This window comes from Somniosus microcephalus, chromosome 1, assembly GCF_052327205.1.
Source record: "Somniosus microcephalus isolate GS21.2 chromosome 1, FLI_Smic_1.0, whole genome shotgun sequence".
NCBI lineage: Eukaryota > Metazoa > Chordata > Chondrichthyes > Squaliformes > Somniosidae > Somniosus > Somniosus microcephalus.
Genome location: NC_140987.1, coordinates 152,322,934 through 152,336,812, shown reverse-complemented (window position 1 = coordinate 152,336,812; position 13,879 = coordinate 152,322,934). Strand labels below are relative to the sequence as shown.

General features: G+C 41.8%; 1 protein-coding gene across 4 annotated transcripts in view; it reads left to right on the top strand.

The window, feature by feature from the left end:
- Positions 1 to 13,879, top strand: part of srfbp1 (serum response factor binding protein 1) — a 277,765-nt gene that overhangs the window by 89,598 nt on the left and 174,288 nt on the right. For 3 of the 4 annotated variants that reach the window (XM_085986827.1, XM_085986819.1, XM_085986845.1), the window contains exons 2-3: positions 5,606 to 5,694; positions 10,006 to 10,078. In XM_085986827.1, coding sequence (XP_085842953.1) covers positions 5,606 to 5,694; positions 10,006 to 10,078 — 162 coding nt within the window. Of the gene's footprint in view, positions 1 to 3,608; positions 3,698 to 5,605; positions 5,695 to 10,005; positions 10,079 to 13,879 lie in introns of those variants that run through there. The other variant, XM_085986836.1, reaches the window with a different exon arrangement.

Genomic DNA, 13,879 nt, shown 5'->3' with positions numbered 1-13,879 from the left:
AAAAGAAAAGCTTAGGAACACAATTGCTGATTGTAGCACCCCAGCACTGAGCTGAGACTGAATTTGGGACCTTCCTGATCATTATCCACTGAACCGTTGGGGATTGTAAAATTTAAAAAAATTGATTATCTACTTAAATAAAACACACAAGATATATCGAGGATATGCATCTACAAAAACATTCATCCCCTTTTTTCTGACTGATAGCATATATCATGGGCATGAAGGGATAAAGTGGGAAAGAAAGGAAATAGAAATAGAAGCCAGTTACATCATTAAATAGACATTGTAGACATTTAAACAAAGAGAAACCGACAACAAGACTAGTTTTTAGTTTTTTGTGGTTTCCTGAATTACAGTAGTGTTCTTCCTGAAAATGATCAAAGGATACTTGAAAGCTCCAGTAAACATAATGAATGTTCCAGGCAAGCTCACTAAAGTACTTACATTTTTAGAGATAAGCATATTGGTCCAGAAGCCTTGTAGTTCAGCACCACCTTTTGCATGAGCCATGGCAATCTATAACCTTGATAAAGATTTTTCTTTTAAAACTTCTGGTTCTTATCAACAAGCTCCGTGAAAGATGCAAACTAACAATTTTCAGCCATGTTGTGAGTATAAGCATAACTTTGCCTTGAAAGCAGTTTTTTTTTAAATTGCATAGCCATGTAATGGCATCATTAGGGAGGCCGGATTATTTTTTTAAACAATTTTTTTTTCTTTTAAGTAATTACTGTAAAATGTGCATTATTCATCAAGTAGGAGGATGGTGTGGGGAGTAGATTTGATACTGACTTTTTAACCTCAGGAACCAGGACCTCTAAGGCCAACTCTCAATATCACCCTGACTGAGATCAGCTAACTCAGCACACACCAGAAATCGAGTTTGGAATCTTTGAGGGAGCAGAATTCCCAGAAATTTTGATTGTCAATTGTTGCCTCCACAAAGATTACTTTAGGACTTTAGTGCTTTTAGGAATCATCAAAGTCAAGGTGCACCTCCTTATGCAACCTAATGTGCAAAATAAAGTTGATACTACATATTTGTATGTGTATTTACCCCTGATCTTTCTGCTACTTTCAATTAATGACAGAAATCTAAGTATGCTAATAGAATATTAAAAAGGGAAATGTAGACTCCCAAATTGCCCCACATTAAATGTCATAAAGTGATGTGCTTTTTATAAAGGGGAGGTCAGCTTACATGAGCTGTTAGTACTCTTGAGTCAGAAGATTGTGGGTGTAAGCTCCACTACAAATTTGAGCACATAATCTAGGCCAGGGGTGGGCAATTATTTGGAAGACCACTTAACAAGTTTTGGTGAGCTGTTGAGGGCCGCACACCAATGTTCTCCCTAAGGTGCGCAGCAATTGCAAGGTCCCGCGCAGGCCGCTCATCAGCTCCTGCGCAGGAAGAGAGCATTCGCATGCAAATTTAAAGGGACCGCACACAAAGAAAAGAGGGATCATTGCATAAACATAAACATAAATTCAGATGTAGTCAGATACTATCTTAAATACATAAAATGTAGTGTAAAATAGTAAAATCTTCCGTTACTAAATGAATGAAATAATCGATCGATCGACTACATGTTGTACTGAAAGTCTCCGTGGCTCGAGTCGGCAGGGCCTCTGACGCGAGAGGTGTTCTCTTTTAAGTGCGCTGAATACAGGAGCCCAAGGCTGCGCAGGGCCTGAATTACAATCGCGTGTCTTTACCTGGAGTCCTTGTGCTCCGGGAGCACTCCCGTATCTAAGACGATGATGAGAACTTCCCTGCCATCGTACTCTGGGTACCGGGAGAGCAGCAAAGCATTCTTTTTGCTATCTATATAGCATTGTATATGTAATTAGTAATATTGGAAAATATTTTGCAGGGCTACGGGGAAAGGGCAGGGGAATTGGACTAACTGAAGTGCTCTTGCAGAGAGCCGGCATGGGCTCGACGGCCCGAATGGCCTCCTTCTGTACTGCAACGATTCTATGATTCATTGGATTAATTTGCCTAGAGGATTGTATATACATATAGTAAATCCTTATCTGTTTTGAAGAGGAAAGATGCAGCACCGGTCTCTTTCTTCGGTAAAACTAAGATTCTTTGAGATGAGCAGCCATGACTCTATGGGAGAGGAGCGTCCAGTGCGCGTGCACAGCAGCACCCTCACCAGCTAGCTATGAGAGGCGGATTTGGCGTGTTTTTGAAAAGTAGTTCATAGCTGCAGACAGCTGTTAGGCTGGCTCTGAGAGACAAAAGAAGCAGACATGTAGCAGCCGTCCCGGCAGCTTTATGTTTTTCTAATTGCCCCGGTTCAGGGTCACAGCCTACTCCCAGGCCGCAGTAATTATGAGCGAGTTCTCCTCGGGCCCCCATCACAAGACTCAGACAACTGTGCAGCTTGAGCGCCAGTGGGCCGGATATGGCCTGCGGGCCGTATTTTGCCCACCCCTCATCTAGGCTGACGTTTCAGTGCTGTCTTTTGGATGAGACGTTAAAACTAAAATCTTGTTTGTACGTGTTCAGGTGAAAATAAAAGATCCTGTGACATTTTTTGAAGAGCAAGTTGTCCTGGCTAATGTTCCTCCTTCAAACAATGCCACTAAAAACAAATTGGCTAGTCACTCATTTCATTTAATGTTTCTGAAATCTTTCTGTGCACAGATTGGTTGCCACATTCACCTACATAAGAACAATGACTATGCTTCAAAAGTATTTCATTAGCTGTGAGGTGTTTGGGATGTCCTGATCATGTGAAAGGCTACCATATTACCAAGATGAATTAAGAAAGTTAACGGCCACCCTGGTTTATAGAACTGGCTAAAGTCAGTTTGAGAGCAGACATTTGTTGCTGAACCCTTTCCTATGGCATGATTGACACATAGGGGTAGAATGAATTTGACAGTACTTTTCATTCATGTCACGGTAGGATCAATGCTATGTAAAATGACACCTGCCCCCCCCCCCAGTTTACTTGTAGCTTGCAGTTTCAATATAACTATTTCTTCCCATCTCTGTCTTTCTTTCTTTCTCTCTCTCTCTTCCTCTTGCTCTCGCTCATGCCCTTCAGCTTTAGGCTGAAGTTGTAATCTTCTTGCAAATGACAGCTTTGATTTTGATTATTGTCTAATCATAGGGAATGCAGAACTAATATATTTCTTGCTAAATATCCAGGTTCCAGTGCAGTGACGCTAATGTGTTTACTCTATTCATTGGTGAGCAACACTGCTCTATGTAATCCGTTCCCTTTCAGTAGTTCTCACAAGATTGAGAGATTAGTGATCATATTTGACACAAATATGAAGTCCTAATGACTCTGGCTCTTGGCTTGCTCCCTCTGTCGGGAGAGACAAGTTATATCTCCTGGCAGCATCTGACATTCAGTCCTGCTGCTGAACGGCAGAAATTGAGATTCTACGATTTGAAAGAAGTAGTGATTGAATCTGTGTTGGGGGAAAGGAAACCTCTCCATATTCTGATCTTTGATTCTGTAGAGCTTCATAGGAATACGTTGGAGTTGGGCAGTTATGGGAATCATCTTTACAGTGCATTAAATGGCTAGTTGTTTTATTCCATTTCCCATAGGAAAATTGCTTTATTGGAGCATATCTTGTGGCTTCATATCCTATCCAAATCTGAATTTGCAACATGAACAAATTGCATAGAACATCAAAATTAAGCAAGTTTACATGCTGAATTTGGGTAGGCAATTGCACAGCTTTTTGCTTCTTGGTTGTTGGCTGCTTTGCTAAGGAGCATTGTACCATGTAATGTAAAATGTAATATTGTGTTGCAACGGTCGAGCTGTATTTCAGTTGGCCTGTTCCTGCCAATACCATGAGAGACCCACTTTGTATTTAGAGGCCACAGAGTCTAATTGCTCCAAGTCTAAATAGACACATGCTGTCGGTGAGGGTAAGTTTTTGAGTTGGCAGGTGTTGCTAAATCTTTAGTTCAGTCAGAAGAAAACTGAAATACAAGGCTGCCACTCTTTTTTATATATATTTTTTACACTAGATGCAAGCTAGATACAGATAGTTTAGTAAATATGATTAGTTGAAATAAAGTACTTGTGTATTTGATAAATTCAAATTGTGGTGTAGCAAAACAGATGTCTACAAACAATGTTCAGTGCAGCAAATATTCCCACATTCAGTACTTAAGATTCTAATTAATTATGCATTTTACTATTGTGTGGATGGAACTTGAAATTATCAGACTGATACCTGGGATGGCAGGAATGACGTATGAGGAGAGATTGGGTCGATTGGGCTTATATTCGCTGGAGTTTAGAAGAATGAGAGGGGATCTCATTGAAGCTTATGAAATTCTAACAGGACTAGACAGACTAGATGCAGGAAGGATGTTCCCGATGGCGGGGGAGTCCAGAACCAGGGGTCACAGTCTAAAGATAAGGGGTAAGCCATTTAGGACAGAGATGAGGAGGAATTTCTTCACCCAGAGAGTGGTGAACCTGTGGAATTCTCTACCACAAAAGACAGTTGAGGCCAATTCATTAAATATATTCAAGAAGGAGTTCAATAAATTTCTTAAGGCTAAAGGGATCAAGGAATATGGGGAGAAAGCAGGGACAGGGTACTGAATTTGGATGATCAGCCATGATCTCATTAAATGGCGGAGCAGGCTCAAGGGGCCGAATGGCCTGCTCCTGCTCCTGCTCCTATCTTCTATGTTTCTATGAAGTAGGGCAATAAGTATTCAGATATTTACAGTTTATAGGTTCTTGCATTACTCTGACTAAATGCTGTATATTGAAAATGTAAAGAACAGTCTACTGCAAACACAACTTGAAATTATATAGTGCCTTTAATATAAAAAAAAAGTCCCAAGCTGCTTCACGACTATGCATAAGAAAACTGACATCAGAACAGTAAGGAAGAAATTAGATGGAGTGAGCAAAAGCTTGCTCTGATAATTTCATTTTGAGATGGATTTTTGAGGTGGAAGAGTTTAGGGAGGCAGTTCCTGAGTAGAACCAAGGTAGCAGGAAGGTTCAGCACCAATGATGGCATGAGGGGAGGGTCAGTTAGTAGTGTTATGACTGAAGGCTAGTGGTGTGAACTCAAGGAAGTTGCTTAGTTTACTTAATATCCTTTCACTTGAATGGCATTTTTGTCGATTGGCTCAGCTATTCTAAAACATGCAAGGATTTTGAGTGGCTGAATCTTTGTGTAATAAATTATGTTTGATTGAAGCCTCACACATGATGTTTGAAACTTTAGAGAAAAATTAGAAGCTCTAACTCCACATTTGACAATAATTTTAACAAATTTAGAAGTTTATAAAATAATGTTATTAACTTTTTTTTAACTTGTGTTCAGTATTTTGAAATAGAAGATCCAAGAATAACATTAAACATAACTGGATAAGCATGCTTATGCCCTCAAAGCCTGTTTCTTTTTAGCCATTAGAAAGGTTTTTGGAATTTGGCCCAGTAATGTTCTATTTGATACTGAAGTATAAACTGTTACATGTAATAGCTATTGTGAATGTTCAGACAGAAAAAAATTCAGACAAGTTTGCATTCTTCAAACTTCTCCAAGCTATTATAAAACGTAAGATATTAACCAAACCATCTTTCATTTCTAGGTTGTTAAATTGAGAAAAGATGTAAAGAAAGCAAGAGCTTTAATCATCCGGAAACTAACGAGAAACATCGCCCAGCTGAAAGCAAAAAAGTTGGTATCTGAATTGTCCCTTTTATTTGAAACTCAATGGCAGGGAGGGTGCGGGGAAACATGGTAGTGTGGGTGAATCCTGGCAAAGCTGGGAAGTGGTGGTCCTGCTGAATTTAACAGCAGGACCTCATTATAATATTTTTCTTTTGTTTTCCACCCCCCCCCCCCCCCCCCCCCCACCCGGGTAGCTGGCCAAATTGACATACCGACCGGCTGCCGGGTAAGAAAACCAGTGGCAGGAGGCCGCAGCCAGGAACCCTTGGGGACGGTCCCCGGCAATTGAGAGTGGATCACTGGGCAGGCTACAGATCGGGGCTTGAGGGGTGTGGGAGTGCAGTCGGCGATCGGGGAGTGAGAGGCGTGATCGTCAGAAGGGAGGCCAAAGGCTTCCTTGAGGGATGGGGAGGAAGCACTCCTGCTCCTCCTGGCCCACAAGGAGTGCTATAAAAAGAACTTTCCTTCTGGAGCCAGCAGCTCCCACCTCCATTTCTCTGCCGGGTTTCCCAAGCCTGAGGAAACTTGGCAGGCAGCAGTTAAATTTAAATCCAGCTCCCTAAAGCATTGATATAAAGATGCTAATGAAGTATCACGCCTTTCCCAATACGGGACATTCGCATGGCGCACTACTTGCTGCCGTGAAAATAGCAGCAAGTTTGTATACGTCGGTTTAGGGACGCGTTCTCTGTTTTTAAGCATTTAACCCTGCCAGGTGGGGATTGGGGTGGGTGTCGCGCATTAATATCAGGGCCAGTGTGTTTGCTGCCTGTTTTAAGGATCAAAAAAAATTCTCTTGGGGAAGTGAAAAACACTGATCTTATTGTTGCAATAGGGTCTTTTTAAATTTCTGCACACATGGATGTTTAGGTGTTTTAGATTAATTTTGGAATGACCTCTAATAAACGCTTCACAGACTGTTTGCACCGACTTTTATATACTGCTCCTTTTTACCAGGAGTGAGATTGAATTTAAAAGACCAAACATATGCAGAGAGAGAGAACTTGCATTTATATAGCGCCTTTCACGACCTCAGAACGAACCAAAGTGTTTTACAGCCAATGAAGTACTTTTAATGTAACGTGTAAGATTTTCAGTTTTTACTGACTTTCGCGGCTAAATTACTGCAATTTAAAACTGTTTTAGGTGAAAGTCAGCAACTTAACCTGAACATTAACAGACAACCCACACAGTTTCCAGAAATTATTTTTGTGAATCTCTCAAGATCCAATTGTGTGCCTCTTTCACGGTATCAGCTGTGACTCAGTGGTAGCACTCTTGCCTCTGTGTCAGAAGGTTGAGTGTTCATGTCCCAGTCCAAAAACTTGAGCACAAAATCTAGGCTGACATTTTAGTGCAGTACTGAGGGAGCGCAGCACAGTCGGAGGTGCTGTCTTTCAGATGTGACATTAAACTGAGGCCCTGTTTGCCCCCTCGGGTGGACTTGAAAAATCCCATGGCACTATTTCGAAGACGAGCAGGGGAGTTCTCCCTCGTGTCCTGACCAATTTTTACCCCTGAATCAACATCACTAGAACATATCTGATCATTATCATATTTTGTTTGTGGGACCTTGCTGTGCACAAATTGTCTGCAGTGTTTCCTACATTACAATGGTGACTACATTTCAAAAGTATTTCATTGTAAAACGCTTTGGGACTTTTATTAGATCGTGAAAGGCGCTATACAAATGCAAATCTTTCTTTCTGTCTTTCAGTTGTGCACAGACCCTGAAATTCCTCCATGGGATATTGGTGGATGTTTGAAATTCCTCTCCGATATTTTAATGGAAGTGTTAAAATAGCTGAGAGCAGAATGTTCATTTTATTAGTTTTCCATGGTGTAATTTAAGTTACTTAGGGGGAGAAATTCGGTATAGCCCCATTTGGGGCGTTAGAATTGGCGCAGCGCAAAATTTAGCACCAGGCGCAATTTATCGCCACCTCGAGCGATATTGGGTTGCAGCGCCCCGAAGGTGATTGCGGCGCTAAATCAGGCGCTGCACGGCAGTCTTAAGGCGCTAACCCGGCGGAGCGAGGCGCTACCTCACAATGCTGGCCAAGCTCATGTGATCTCAGTCAGCAATGGAACACAGACACACTGGCACCATCCAATTCTTAAAGGGGAGTTCTGACGAATGGTCATCGACCTGAAACGTTAAATCTGTTTCTCTCTTCACAGATGCTGCTTGACCTGCTGAGTTTCTCCTGCATTTTCTGATTTTTTCTTAAAGGGGAAGGTTGATCTTGCCTTGCTCTCCATTCACATCCTGTTCATTGCAGCCTTGAATCTCGGCCTGAATCTCAGCCTGGAGAGACCTGTACATCTAATCTGGTGGAAAGAACAATGGCGAGAACCAGGGAAAGATCTCAGAGTGCAGACCCCATAGTCTCTTCTAAATTGATACAAGGAAGGGCAAATCAAAACCAACCTGCAAAACTCCTTCACACAGCGTGGAGTCTCTCCAGAAGTCTGTCTCACTCTCTCACAAAGTGTGGTGCCAAAATGTCACCTTCCAAAAAGGCAGGAGGTGTTCCCCTTTAAATAGCGCTCCCCTAGTCCCTTTCAGGCAGCATAACGGTCCCCTCAACCTGTCCTTATTAGCGCCGGTCGGAACAGAGGGGGGCGCCACTGAATTTCCGGTCCGGGGCGCCAAAAAGGCGTTGCACACTGAAGTGACGTCATGATCTGCCTGCGCCCGCGAGCGGGCGCAAAGATTTAGCGCCGGCGCTAAAAACCCACTCAATATGGCAAGAGGCGCTGGGTTCACTGCGCCCGCCCGAAAATTGGGTAACGCCCCAATTCTCGGCCTCTTTAGGCGCTAATCGCTGGCACTAGCAACCGAATTTCTCCCCCTTAGTGTTTTGTGTCTGATATAATCTGTAGTGTTTTCTCTTGTCTCTCGCCATGAAAAATATAAATACTTACATAACATAAATAAAACTTCACAGAAGTATATTTTTTTTAAACTATATAACCAGTAAAATAGACCAGACCAGTGTTTTCAAAATGTTTTTGGTGCCAGCCCCCAAAACCCAAAATTTTCCGGACTCCCCATGCTAAAATGTACTCTCTGATTTTACTTAAAATTAGATTTACCAATTATACAAACTTGAAATATTGTCAGTCAGCACATCTTTGTTGAGATTGAAGGTCAACTGTTATTCATAGCCATCAAATGCAATTCTGTTTCAAGGGTCGGTACTCGAAGGTAGTTCTACTCTTTTTTTAATGGACAGCTGAGAGAATTTTTTCTTGTATAAGTAGGTTGTCATGAAAGCTATCAACATTTCCAATTGCTATGCTCTGGGTGTTTTTTTGTCAATACTAATCCAAAATTGTTCCTGACCAAAGGTCATCGACCTGAAACGTTAACTCTGTTTCTCTCTCCACAGATGCTGCCTGACCTGCTGAGTATTTCCAGCATTTTCTGTTTTTATTTTCAGATTTCCAGCATCCGCAGTATATTGCTTTTGCAAAATTGTTCTGTGTCTTTTGTTTCCTGGAACTTGGCTTTCAAAGTGCTAGTTGCACTAATGTCAATCAGTAGTTCTTGGTGGGTGAATGGAAGGTCTCAATTCTGAACTGCTATTTGATGAGATTAGACAGTGAACCAATACAAATTCCCCTGGCTTCAGATTGAGAGTTGTTCATAACAAATTGGACCATACCTAAAGTACCATAATGTAACCTCAAAATAGTAAGAAAACTACACTGCTACCATACCTCTGTCGTAAAATGAAGCTCTCCGCCTTTCTTGTAGCGTTGCTATTTGTGATTTTCATATATAAACCGATTAATCCATCAGTAGCATAATATTAATTAATTACAAACATCGTGTTTAGATGCTTCAAGTGGTAATGCAAATTTTATCAATTTTTTTCCCCAAAATTTAGATACCTTCAACCAAGAATTTGTCTGGAAAATTGCAGGAATGAGCTTGTATCAGACCTTTCTGTGCCTATATAAATGCACGCTGTTGCTGTGCAATCAGGCCACCCAAACAACCTTTTATGGTACCTCAGGACATTTAAAAAATAATAATCAGATATATTCGTTTTGGTGAATGTTAAGGCAATTGACCAGGGAATTGAAAGGGTGGTACATGATTCTGTTGTGATAGAATCATTTGATTATAAAAAATACTGGAAGCATTCTGGCCTTGCACAAAATAATTTCAGTTACCAACTGCGATATTGGTGTGTTCATTTGTTCTTTTTGGAGTGGAAATCTATGTAGCAGAAGATAATTTTGCTTAATTGAAACAAGTCTACATACCCAAACTGAACTAATGTTTTATTCTGGACATATCTGCAGGGGAACGCATGATGCCATCTTGAAGAATCTGCGACGTGCAGAAAGACTACTAGAAGAGATTCACACTATGAAGGTATTGCATTGTACATTTATGTAGAAAAACCCCCATTGCCCACCCCACCTGGGGACCAGCAATGTTTTTGTTTCATGATTGGTCAAACCTTGGCTTGAGGACACTCAATAAATAAACTTGTTGCAGAAGGAAGTTTGCAAAATGGTTGTTAGTGGTGTTCAGATGTGGATGGCTTTTTAAAATGTGCTTTTCCAACTCAAAATAAACACCAGAATGGAAGCAAACCACCAAAAAAAATACACGTTGCTTCAGCTTGATATCTGGAATGATCAAAAATCCAGTCTCGTTTTTGTGCCATTTTTCTTTTCACTTGTTGGTACAGTACATATCAAAGGGACAGGGCAATTTAAACGCCATGCAATCAGTCAAATTAAATGTACAGTTGTGAGACTTTGTGCATTTCTAACTTTAAATTTTGAGGAATGTTAAATATCACATGAAAAATGATACGCTGTTTGAGTCTACTCTGGCAAATGTGGAAAAGGATGACCTCATACTCTGCCTTCTGCCAACGCAACAAATTCCTGCAGTGTTATCTGGCTTTATTATCTTTTTTGTGTCATCAAAGCAGCTGTAATAAGCTGTCCTTGTTGAAAAGCATTATGATTGTAATTTAATTTAACTCCATGAGCAGCATTACAATTTAAGGGATATTTTACAGAAGTGAAATATATTGGGTTACTATGGTTTCTATTCCAGTCTGTTGCTAAATGGTCAATACTGATGTGTGGGCTGGCTGAAACTGTATTCAATAGTAAAATTACTTCATGTTAGAACCAAGACAAAAAACTAAGCAGACACAACTGTGATACAATAAATGTCAGTTTCCAGACATAGGTAGATGCATAATAATCTCAATCTCAATCTCTCTCTCTCTCTCTCTCTCTCTCTCTCTCTCTCTCTTTCCCCTCTTTCTCTCTCCCTCTTACTGTCGCTCTCGCCCTCTTTCTCCCTTTTTCTCTTTCTCTCCCTCCCTCTTTCTCTTTCTCCCTCTCCCTCTTCCTCTCTCTCTTCCCCTCCCACCCATCTATTTTACTTTCGGCCCCAGCTGGAGTATTGTGTCCAATTCTGACCACTGCTCTTTAGGAAGGACATGAAGGCTTTGGAGAGGGTACAGAAGAGATTTACTGGAGTGGTTCCAGGGATGAGGGATTACAGTTACATGGACTGCAGAAGCTGGGGTTATTCTCCTTAGAGCAGAGAAGACTAAGAGGAGATTTGATGGAGGTGTTTAAAATCATGAAGGGTTTAGATCGAGTAATCAAAGAGACACGGTTTCCAATGGCTGAAGGGTCGATAACCAGAGGGCAGAGATTTAAGGTGATTGGCAAAAGATCCAGAGGCGACATGAGGAAAAACATTTTTATACAAATGATTCAGGTTTGGAATGCAGTGCCTGATAGGGTGGTGGATACAGATTCAATAGTAGCCTTCAAAAGGGAGTTGGAGAAATACTTGAAGGAGATAAAAATGGCAGGGGAACAGAGCAGGGGACTGGAACATAACTGGATTGTTCTTCGAAAGAGCTGGCGCAGACTCAGTGGACTGAATGGCCTTCTGTGCTGTACTATTCTATGATTCTACGATTGTTGCATTGGAGTTCTCAAATTACTGACCAACTCCTTTGCTAATGCATCCGTGCTGTTCCCACATTTTCTACCGGTTTGACTAAATCCAGGTTAAAACTGTTTCAAATTGCACGTTCATTTCCGTTGTACATATTAAAGAATCCTATTCCTTACCCACTTATCTAGGTTAAGATAACATTGTTAAACCAGTTGAGCTTCCAGTGTATCATCTCAAACCCTTGATGTGTTAACATATTAAGGGAGATATTATAAAAGTATGTTATATGTAGTGCTTCTCATCTTGTTACTTCAGTTAACTTTAAGTAATGCTGACGTAAAATCGCACGCAAATGCTTTTCAGTATATTTTTAAGATCAGAGTATTCAGCAATATATTCTGGTAGTACTGCTGTTTTTAGCCCAGCATTGCCCCACGGCCATGTTGCCTAATTCAGGAACTGTATCCTATGCAACCATGAATACATGCATGAGCCTATCTTCCATCAGACCTTGAAGTTGTGCACTATTATTCCAAATTCCTGTACTGCCTTAAAATTACAACATTCATATTACTTCAGTTAGGTTTAAAAAAAAAATTATGGGTGGTTAGGAGTGAGTAATAAGGGTGTAGTTTAATTGCAGGGTTCTGACAACTTGAACCACAAGAGTGAAACATGAGTGTATTTAACGTCATCTAAATTCTAAGATTAAGTTACAGCTTAATTTCTGTTTTTCTGCAACTGGTTCATTGTTTTAGTAAATATGGTGCTCTCAAGAAAAGTGGTATCATCACTGGCCACAAGCACTCATGCCACTCGGACATTCGATAAATCCGGATGACAGGCAAGGAAAATAAATTATCCCTGCTCCCAGTTCATGCTCCCTTGTGTGCTGAAGTATATTCAACATGTTCGCTCTATAGGAATTGAAAAAGACCCTTCAATTCACACCATTGAGCCTACTGTGCCATTTTTGTTAGCTGTAGCAGCTGTTTCCTGAATGCTTTTTCTCCATTTCCTATGTATGTATCTACCCCCCTATTAGACACCTCAATTTACTTTGCATTTATGGCTTTCTAAGGCAATAAGTTCTACAATCTCACAATAAAAAATTGTTATGAGAGGTTTTTTTGGATTCACTTAACGGACAGCTCAAAATCTAAGATTATGTACCCATGTTATGGATTCTCCTATTAGATGGAAGAGTCATTTCCTATTTACCCTGGGATTTTCCTTCATTATTATTTAACATCTCGGTGAGAAAAGCCCTTAACTACTTAGTCTCTAGGGAATGTGGGGTTTATTTTAACTCCCTGGCGGGGACGCAGCCCAGCAAGCAGCTAATCCACTCGGGCCTCATTAACATCCTGCTGGGAGAATTCCCAACCAAAACATCAGGAAACGGCTGCCCAGCTATTTAAATCAGCAGGAGGCCACCACCTGGGACCAGAAGGAATGGTCCCTGGCGCTAAGGTAAGTGGTCACAAGGGGGTTTGGGAGGGGATTGTGGTCAGAGGGTGTAGTGGTGGGGGGGGGGGGCTGCCGGGGCGGGGGCAGCAGTGTTAGCCCAAGATTTCCTGAGGGGTCCTGAGGAGCACTCCTGCAGTTTAGTTTTGTTCTGCTGGGGCCTGATGATGTCATCGGACCCCGATCTGCATACTGAGAGGGACTTCGCCGGCTTCAATCGGGGTTCTTGGACCCTGCAATTTAAAATTGCGGTTGGCCAGGTCCGGGTGGAAGGCCAGCAGGTAAGTCTCCTGCTCCATTTTAATTGCCACCCTGCCCACTTTATGGTGGGGGGAGTTAAAGTTCATCCTATAACCAAAGTGTGACAACAATGGATCATTTTTGTCAAGCCAGCTTTATATTGGATTCAGCTGCAAGACCTAAGGGAGGAAAAATTGAGTCGCGCTCCCTTTGGGGCGCTAACTTTGCCGGGCCACCACCTCCCCTTTAACTAGCGCTGCCCCGGCCGCAGGTAGGTCCCCCAGACCCCGTCGGACATGGCGTCCGGCAGTAAGTCAGGGGGCACTACCGAAGATCGCGGCCGGGGCGCTGCGCACGGCGATGATGTTGTCGCCGGCGCTGTGGGGCGCTAACGGTTACCGCCGCCACTAACCTCCCACTGAATTTTGCAGAAGGTGTTGGCCGCGCCCAAGTGCTAGTTGCTTTGCGCTCCGTTAGCACCCTCTTGGGGCGCTAACGGGAGGCACAAAGCAACCAATTTTTCCCCCA